At 38.6% G+C, this 10,222-nt stretch overlaps 1 protein-coding gene across 1 annotated transcript in view; it reads left to right on the forward strand.

Annotated features, from left to right (window-relative positions):
- LOC128913941 (vitellogenin-1-like) overlaps positions 1–9,863 on the forward strand; it is a 42,851-nt gene extending 32,988 nt beyond the window's left edge. The window contains exons 28-36 of the mRNA XM_054212337.1: positions 751–893; positions 1,410–1,548; positions 2,728–2,863; positions 3,569–3,755; positions 4,177–4,274; positions 4,866–4,960; positions 5,066–5,225; positions 6,422–6,583; positions 9,607–9,863. Coding sequence (XP_054068312.1) covers positions 751–893; positions 1,410–1,548; positions 2,728–2,863; positions 3,569–3,755; positions 4,177–4,274; positions 4,866–4,960; positions 5,066–5,225; positions 6,422–6,583; positions 9,607–9,725 — 1,239 coding nt within the window. The 3' untranslated portion in view covers positions 9,726–9,863. The remainder of the gene's footprint in view (positions 1–750; positions 894–1,409; positions 1,549–2,727; positions 2,864–3,568; positions 3,756–4,176; positions 4,275–4,865; positions 4,961–5,065; positions 5,226–6,421; positions 6,584–9,606) is intronic.
- The last annotated feature ends 359 nt before the right edge of the window (positions 9,864–10,222 follow it).

A 10,222-nucleotide genomic window follows, 5' to 3' on the forward strand; every position in this document is an offset into this window, starting at 1 on the left:
CATGAAGTTTGTGAAATTTCAGAAAACGTTCCTATCTTTCACCATTCTTTTGAATTAAAAATAAAAAGTAAAAATAATCAGCCACTGGCAAAAAAAAAAGATATTGACTTTCAAGATACATCAAAATATGACCAGTAGAAGTACAAAAAATGTTTCAAAAATTGACTGCTTCATTGCTACCTATTTATTATTTGCTCTACTATGAGTTTTCTTGTCTGAGAATCTGTCTGATTTTCTCTATATAATTCATTTCAGAAGACTTATAACTCAAATGCCTTTGAAATGTTGTATTTTTTAGGATTTATATGAAAAGGCAGAAAAAGTAAAGTTGGGTAACGGGTTGATGCTTGAGAGAGCATCATAAATGAAGGAACAGGTCTTTCCTTTTCTTTTTTCACGTCTCCCTGTTCTGCGCTTCCCATGTGCCTTTTAATGCAAGAGGTCTTTGCGTAACAATTTACAAACAACTGCTTCTCGCAGCTGCAATTAACAAATTCAGCTTGATATTTCAGCATTGCAAAAAGCGGAGTGCAGTTCAAATCGAGAGGTATGGGGGAAGGCTAATAGAAATTATACTGCAGTCTTCTTCTAGAAAAAAAAATACATACCGATTATGAACCCAGAGACTTGGGAACATAAGAAATCAACATAAAGTTGCATCAAAGAAGAAAAACTTGCATTTTGAAATGGTCAGGGGTGGTTCTGTGATTCTTTTCTGCAATTTGGGTGACTTTTTCCCTGTCTGTAAAGGCCAGACTGAGGTGGGGCAAGGAGTGCCGGGACTACAGGATAGCAGCCATGGCTACCACAGGCCAACTGGCAAAGAAGCCAGCCGTGCAGCTGAAGGTGCAATGGGGAAACCTTCCATCCTGGATAAAAAAGACAAGCACAGTGTATGTAATTTGCTCTTTCCTAAGTTGTTATGTTGTATTTCTTACACCAGTTGGCTTTATAAAAACACTGAAAGAACTAAATGAAATTCTTCAACTCAAATGTGTTTGGGGGCTTTTTTGGGTAGTAAACACAAGTTCAGTGGCACAAAAGTATTTTGCAAGTGTGTTCACTTCCTCCACATGTTTCATATTAAAAGATACTCCCAAATATTTAAAAACTTGACATGCTTAATTTTATTTTCCATATTAAATGATTTGATATTTCAGTTCAAAATGACTTTTTGTTTTGCAATGTTCTTCTAGTCAGCCTCAAAAAATACCCAGTTAAAATGAGCAAAATAGAACCAGTTTTTCTCTGGATAAAACCAACCATTTAATTTGACTGAAAGTATTATTTCTTTGGCTTTTTAATTCTTCCATCGGTTCCCTGATTTTTCAGAATGGCAGGTAGTCCTCATTCTCCCATGTCTGCTTTTGCTCATGTACCTGAGTTTGTCACATCTTGTTTGTCTCTAGATTCATGCAGTACGTTCCTGGTGCAGCACTTGTGTTGGGCTTCTCAGAAGCACATCAGAGAAATCCATCTCATGAATTTATAGTAAGGGCAGCTGCAACATCTCCACGTACAATTGACACAGTAATTAAAGCTCCTGGGGTACGTGTCAATTTTTATTTTCCTTTTCCTTACCTTGAATGGATTTTCAACTAATAACATTTTGATACTTAATGTAAGGACAGAAAAGCAAAACACTTCCTTTTGGAGAAGCTGCTATATACCTGACTACATTACATGGGTCTTGAAATACATACAAGAGAACTCATGATTTTGTGCAGCTTTGGTGCAATGTAGCAGTAAGTTGAAAATCAGACTCCGTAGTCAAATACCTTATTTCCGTGCTGAGAACAGCAGTTAGGCCCAAATTGTCTCAAGTATGACTGCTCTGCACTCACACCTTTATTCATTTTACCCAGCGTGACTGGTTCTGTGGGATGTATAGGGGTCTCAGAGCAGATAATGGAGGCTTTGAGAACACCTTGCACTCCGTTGCAACATCTATTTGTGTTGGCGCTCAAGTCCCACATCTGCAGTAACCCTGCTTGATGAGACAGGTCCGAGAAAGTTATGACAACCACAAATTCAACTCTGCCTTAACCAAACCGGAGCGGTTACATTCTCAGAGAAGCTTGCACAGCCAGGTTGTGCAGAATCCCACTGATTAATTGGTCCTTGTCCACCAAATCCCTATGCACCACTTTGAAAAATTTCCCCTATGCATCTCTGAAAAATTAATAACAGCTAGCTATTTTTACACAGAGAAATTAGTGTGTCTTTAACCTTCCATGGTGCTTCAGTATCGCAGGATCTTTAATAGATGATAATGAAGAAGTAGGCACACTAGGCCTTCATTTGATTCTCTTGGTAAATGTAATTTGTAGCTACAGTGAGGGATCTTACCCCAGTGCTCATCATGCCAGTTTTCAGCCTGTAATGGATGCTGTTCACTTTTCCAGACATAGCCATCGAGTTACTCAGTTACTTAACTTGTTACCTTATATTTTTAAGAAGTCACTCAATTATCACTTAAACCTCATCTATGTTGGTTACTTTCCAGTGTGCTTAATAATTTCTCAAAAGTCAAGCAGTGTGGCTAGAAGAGAAGACAATGATTGCTCACAAAAGCTAAGGTTTGGCTGCATCCTAGAGAGACTAACACAACTGCAATTGTATAAATGCATCTTCAAGATTTTTTTTCAAGATAAGAGTCTTTTTTGTTTGCGGTCATATCAATATAGTTCAATTTCTCTTAATGTATTTTCATTTATGCTTTTTCAGGTAACGCTTTACTATCAGGCACTCCGAATGCCATTCACTCTGCCCTTAGGCCCATCTCCAACTTACGAGATTCGAGATATCACTGCCTGGAATGTATTTCCTGAAATAGCTTCGCAAATAGCACAAGAAGATCAATGTAAATATTGCTTATATGCTTGTCTCATGAATAAGCAATGTTTGTAGATCTGTCCCCTGCCATGACTTGGCCCTGCATTTCCTTGTAGTGGTCTTATAGCATCTTTAACCCTGTTTTCTCAACAGCTCGTTCCTTCGCTTAAAAGCATGTTTGTTGGTAGGTGAATGAAGAGTCTTCAAACTGATGTAAATATTCAGAGTTCAGGAATCACTCCTGTCTGCAAGTCCTAGAGATTGTCTTTTGCCCTTCTAAGAAGGTGCCACCTCTGCATTGAGAGGCATCAGATGATGAGTACAAGGCAGATCATGTATTTTCTGCCCTTTCAAAGGGCAGAACTTTCAGACTGCAGGCTTTCAAAAAGCAGTCGTGTGAGTCTCAGCTGGTTGGTGCCTAGCTCTTCTGCGGGAAATGCGAACTACTTTTTACTATGGTTACTACTTTTAGTTTCTCAAGAATTTGGTACGGTTTAGTCCCGGTTAGCTTCAGTTTTGTAATTAGCATGTAATCAAAATCAATGCTAGTATAATCTATACCTAGTAGTAATTCTATAGTGCTTACAGACTCTGGTGGCATTGAAAGCTTCTGCCAAGGAGACGTCAAAGTTTCTTTCCTGTTTGCCATCTCACAGAGGTGGCCTTCAATACTTTGCAGCAGCATTCATGCCATTGTCACATCTGCCATTTCTTTTCTGGTTTTGTTTTGCAGCCACATGCGAAGTCAGCGAGAGAGATTTCAAAACATTCGATCACGTGAGCCGTACATATTCTTTCAATAAAAGCTGCAACCTCATAGTGGCCCAGGACTGTACAGAACACCCAAAGTTCATGATTACTACCAGAAAGGTTGATCCTCAGTCTTTCTCAAGACAGGTTCACATAAATACAACCTCAGCGTAAGTGTGGTTTATCCTGAGGGCTCAAGAATTAGGTATAAAGTTTCAGGCAGTTAGTCTGGGGATGGGAGATGTCTAGCTAGGTGAAACTGGTTTGCAATCAGATATTTGGGGAAAGATGCGATTTCCAGAAGGAATCATTAGCTGATACTCTTTGGTTTAGTTGCTCTTTTCTTCAGTTTCACGGTCACCATCATCTGATAACCTCCTCATTAAGTCTCCACGCTGTCTTTTCTTTAAAGTTTGAATCTCAAAACCCAACATCCCAATGAATTCTGCACTTTGGAAAGAAAACAGCTCATTCATTCATTCGCAATTCAGATATTCAAATTGGTTCTCTGCAAGTTTTGGTCACAAATATCTCTACTTTTTACATTTTAAATTAACCACTAGTTTCTTTTTTTTTTTTCTTTTTCTGAAGAAACATCACAATCTGTCCTACCGCAGATTCATCTCTTCATGTAGCATGCAATGAAGAACCAGTTCTGTCGCACAGTGGAGTTTCTGAGTATGAAAAAGGTAAGCTGTGGTACCCGCTTTTCCACCTGGGAACTAAATATCTTCAAGATGCTTTTATAAATTCCACGGAAAAATCTCTATGTCAAGAAAATACAAGTGAGATTAAGCTGAGGAAAAACTAGACACTTTACTTTCTTTGGATTTGTATTGACTTACATTCCTGTTTCCTATAGTATATACACTCTTACTTTCCCCCAGCATAATTGACAGGTAAATAAAGCCCTTTCTTATATATATCACCAGGTTGGTGATAGTTTAGAAAAAAAGGGCTTGTTATAGTCACAGTCAGATGCTTTGGTTCAGCTATTTACCTGGATCACCACCAACATCATTATCATTTTGAGACTTAGCAGACTGGACACAAAAGTCAGTTCCAACTATAGGTAACAGCAGTAGAATATTTTTACAAATAGAGAGATAATTTCTTTTATTTTTGCTTTCTCTCTCCACAAAAAAAAAAAAAAAAAAATCTGACTAGCAGCAGAATGATCGTTGTGAAGGAAAACGCATTATGGTGCATTTTGTGCTACTCAGTTTCTCTATTAATTTGAAATTAAGCAGATCACCTTATGATTCACTATCTTTTTACAGGCGATGTTAAAATTTATAAAAATGGAACAACAGTTATCGTGGAAGCTCCAACACATGGACTGAAGAGAGTGACTTTTGATGGTGTGATCCTTAAGGTATTGGGCTTACTTTCAAGGTTACTACTTTCTTTCTGTTTAGTACCTTGGCAATGTAACAGACCAACACTCCAGTATTCCCTACAAAGATGTGCTATTTTATAGGTTACTGTTGCTTCATGGATGAGAGGAAAGACCTGTGGAGTTTGCGGAAATAATGACAGAGAAAAGCACAATGAACTCCTCATGCCAAATCATAAGCTGGCACACAGCTGTTCCGCTTTTGTTCATTCATGGGTGTTGCTAGAAGAAACCTGCTCTGGTGGTGAGTAGATCTGAAAACAATTTATGCTTGGGGAGAATAAGAGCTCACTTTTCCTCTGCCAATAGCTAGAAAATATTTTCTTTTTAAAAGCAGCAGATATTTTTTCCTTAGAAAAGACAATAGCAATATATATCCATTTTAATTTCATTAACCACTGACTGTTTAAAACACTGCCTGTGAATATAGAGAATATACACTACAGCAAAAGTCTCTGTCTCATATGCAATTCAATGTTAGATAATCCATTCTGCTATAAATTCTTACACTGAGCAGCTTTTTTCTTGGAGAGGCAAAATCAGGCCTAGCCTTGCTCCCACTGAAGTAAGTGTCATTTTTACCACTGAATTGAAGCAGTTTCAGCTGTTGTCTGCAGGCTTCATTCAATCAAACAAGTTGCAGGCTATGAATGCAGTGTCAGATCTGAAGTTTATGTAAATTTTCAGAGTGCACGAAATTTCATTTTTGTTCTGCGTCATCTGAGGGTGCAATCTAGGGAAATATTTAGAAATACTCCTGAGGTAAAAGAGCTTCCTCTTACACGTAGCTGGAAAAATAATGATGGTATCCCATAACATCAATACAGTTTTGTTCTGTAGGTCTCCATTTACCTTGGACCTGAGATAACTTTATTGAAGTTAATGGTTGTTTTCTCCTTGACTTCGGTGGCAGCAGAATTGTACTTATCTGTGTGTCAGGAAACGGAGTCATAGCTGGGATCCTGTTAAGTGACATTATACCTTTCTAGTGAGATAATTGCAGCATTATAAAAATCATCCAATACAAAAATTATCCTTGATGTTATTACATAAATGCTGCCTTTTTTTTATCCATTCACTACAGTTGACATTTTTCCTAATGCAATGAAGTAGCCATTGTGCTTGCAGTATCTATTCTTAATAGCTTTCAGACATGAGAGGTTATTTTCTGTGTATTATGTGGTTCTAAAAAACTGGGTATACATGATTCCATTTGTGTTATATTGTGCAATTAGATTTTAAAAATAGCTCCCCTTTCAGACTCTTTCCTCTATCCCCCAACTTATTATCATCCTATCTCGATAACCTCGCTGCTGCAAAAATGGTTTGTCAGGCACCTGTGTTTTAATAAAAGCTGAGGAGAAAATATGGACCTTTATTATTGCAAGGATCGATTGGGATTTATTTCTACAATTTTAACTACCTTTCCTTTCCTCTTAGGGTGCAAGCTGCAGCGCAGTTATGTGAAGCTGAATCGAAATCCTACTATTGATGGAGAGGAATCTACGTGCTACTCTGTTGACCCAGTACTGAAATGTATGAAAGACTGTACTCCAATCGAAAAAACTTCAGTTAAGGTTGGCTTTCACTGTTTCCCAAAAGGTACGATATTTTTCTCTCTCTGCGTCACGTACTGTAGGAGCTCTGTTAGAGCACGCGAAAGAACAAAACACAGCACAGCCACGCACAGACCTCTATTGCTCCAGCTCCTCTCTGAGCTGCTGGTTTTAATCCCATTAGTATTTGCTATAACCACTGACAGTACCGGCCAGCTAAAAGCTAGTTTAGATGATGGCAGGTAGCATCATCTGAGAAAAACATTTGAGGTGGTAAAAGGGGCATCAGTGATCGATAAAAATTTTTTCACGTTTTCAAGATCTCCATAAAGTTGAGATAAGCAACACCGAGTCCTTTTATGCACATTACAGCCTGCAATTTTGTGTAGACCAGGGCAAGCAAGGCAATTGAAAGGCAGTCAAGGAGTGTGACATGACTGCTGCGATTAGGCTGCCATGCTATGCCGCTGTGCAATACATCAGCAAAAAAACACATTGCTGAAATGCTCCCTAGATTGTTCCAAAAAATGGTTTGGTTTTGAAGGTATTTTGTGCACATGCACACTTGTGCCCCAGATTTTTAAAAATACTGGACCTTTTTCTCCTTTCACTTACACCAATTTGTCACGGATGTGATGCATTGCCTAACACAGGTTCACCCTGAAGTTATATAGGTGCAAGAATCCAGCCTGGAACCTACAGATATTGCTGGTGTATTCCTTCCAATATCTTTTAATGAATTACTGAGTACATATATACCTTAGAGGGAAACCTACCATTAGGGAGTATCTACTGAAGTGGTCTGTTCTCTGCGTTAACCATTGTTGGCCAAATCCATTGTTAGCCGGGATAATCCAGTGCAGTTTCACTGAAGCCAATGGACCCCCGTGTTGAGTAATACTGGAGTGGAACAGAGTATTTTATGTCTGATTTTGAACAAGGTCTGTGTAGAACTTTGCACTTTCCTCATGTTATTAATATCTGCAATGTGCTGAATCAGCCCATAAAAGCAGGGAGTATCTTTCTGTAATAGCCAACCACCTACAACAGCCTCTTCAACAAGTAGCACAGAGAGCGCGCTAATAGTTTTCTGACGGCTCCCTGAGATGTGAACAGATGGATCCTTTTATGAAAAGAAAAACCCACCCTAAACAAAAAAAAACCCTTCCAAAATCTTGTCATATCCATATTTCACAGATTTCTTTTCTGTATCCAAGTCTGTATCTCTGAAATGTCACCACCCCAGGCCACTCGCTGCCTCAGAATATTAGGCTATAATAAAGCTGTCTCATTCTCTCACAAAAACGTGTGAGAAAAGAGGAAAATCAGAAAAAAAAGATATGTTAGTTGTCGCAGCCAAGGCTGCTTTTACAGCAACTGCAGGCTTCTCTGGTTCATTTACTGAACCAGAGACTGGGAAGTCTGCTAGCAACACTCCTAATCAAGGGCTTTTTTTATTTATCTATTTATCCTGAGGAGAAGGAGGGGGAGGTGGAGGAGGGGGAAAAGGAGCGGGAGAGGGAGGAGGAGGAGGAAGGCAGAAGATGCCATTTGTGGGTTTTTAGCAAGATGATTGTTTTTCCTCAGGCTAAGGATCAACAGGAATACAAGGCCGGCCCTTAAAAACTGTTCTTTTTCTTTCTTTTTTCAATGACTTGGAGAAGCAGCAGAAACAAACTCCTCATCTTTCTTAAGCTGAGAACATGTATTTGCATACAGTAGACAAAGACCTTTCCTCAGCTCTTCATACGAGAACTCAGACCCGAGAGACTGCTGTTTCCAAAGAGAGGGACCCCATCCCTGTCAGCAGCGGAGCAAGGATAAAATGAAGCACAAGGATGCAGAATTTCCCCTGTTGTCCTCAAATCAGTGAGACTGTAGTCTTAGGATCTTGACTGAGGCAGGCATCACTCCGAGTTTAAGCCCACGTATCAGTTTACATTTCAAACATGCCACAAGCCCTACCCATAGGGATCGTAGTTACCCAGCCATGATCCTGTTTGCCAAGGGAACTATTTCCTACGTGGGTATGAATGTGATCAGACCCACAGTGTGCCCAAGAGTAAGAGACATAACAAGAATTAATCTATATAAATGTATATAAAAAAGAGAACTGAGACATTTTATTGCATTTCTCATTTCACAGATAGAAAATATTATATATTTTTAAAAAGCATCTCCAGCACCTTTCTGGGAAATATTTCTTATCCACTTTATTATTCAAAACCAGTGCTTCAGGTTGGACAGTAATTTAGCCAAGGAGAGCGTTAGCATTTCAGGAGATAAGTGACTGATAAAACCTGAACCCAGAGAGCGGTCTCCAGATTTCCCTGTGATGAGAGATGGCATGTTATAAATGTATTGTCCAACTAAGGGATAAAACAAATGGAAGTAAAATTATGAAAGCTTTACCCATTCTCATTATACAAACTTAATCTAAATGGATGTCCTAATATTCTTCTAGATGCAATGATAAACCTCCAACTAGCTAAGAATATGTATTGGGAGGATGAATATCATTATTCCATTTAGATTATTTCAGCATTAAGGGATATGGCTTATTCAAGCTGCTGTTGATAAAGCAGTGTGGTAAGGTTAATACTGCAACTGACAATGCTCTGCCAGATTTCACAATATATGGGAAACTTTAATTAGAAGTTTATGAACTCTGAAAATTCTCCAAAGGGCTTATCCTTCAGAATGAACTTCGACAAATCGTCAGCTGAAATACGCAGTGGTATGCAGCACTAACATAAAAAGAAATTGCTGATGTGTATTGTTACATGGTGGTCACATTGACGGTGGCTACCTCCAGCACTTTTACAGCCTCCTGTCTGTCATCTTTGTGCTTCGTGAAATGTTATTCATTTTGTTTTTAGGGAAGCATTATAGTAATTATATCATGGATGAAAATCCTGCTCCAAGTCAATGAGTCAGTTAGATGTCAGTTGTACGGGCAGGATTTCATTCTTTACTTGATGAGGGAGTTGGCAGCCATCAAAACAGTATTTCCTTGAAACGTGTTAATTTGCTTGATGTTAGTTAACAATGGCTTCGCTTTTCTGACAGATACTGCTGTAAGCCTGCTGGAATGGCAGAGAAGCAGCGACAAGAAATCTGCATCTGAGGACGTCGTGGAGTCTGTGGATACTGACATTGATTGTACCTGCACTGGCGACTGTAGTTAAGCTAAATGCTTTAGTGTTGTGCTATAGACATACTATACAAATAATTGAATAGCTGGAGAGATAAGAAGGGAACGTAATAGCTGTAGTAAAATATTAAGAAATGTGCTTGAAGAAAATAAGCCTACTGCATTGCATCCAAAGTCAAATGCATTATGTACAGTCTGCACTGCTTAATAAATATGTTGTTCATTAAATAAGTATTCATGTGGTCTCCCTCTTTATTTTTCCCTATCAACAAAACAATCAGACCAACTGTAATATTATCCAGAAATTCTGCTTCCTTTTATCTGAAATATAATTACAGCAGTCCTCTCTTAAAATTATGTTCACTAGGTGATGAAAGGAAAACATGATTACGGCTACTGCTAACATTCCATTGTGCAAAGAATTTCATATTTAGCATACTAAAGACACAGTAAGCATTTGTTTTCTTTTATGTTTTCTGGTAATGTCTGTTCTTGGAACCATTCTGCAAAAAAATACATTTTACTCCCAGC

The sequence above is a fragment of the Rissa tridactyla genome, chromosome 8 (genome assembly GCF_028500815.1).
Source record: "Rissa tridactyla isolate bRisTri1 chromosome 8, bRisTri1.patW.cur.20221130, whole genome shotgun sequence".
In the NCBI taxonomy this organism is placed as follows: Eukaryota; Metazoa; Chordata; class Aves; order Charadriiformes; family Laridae; genus Rissa; species Rissa tridactyla.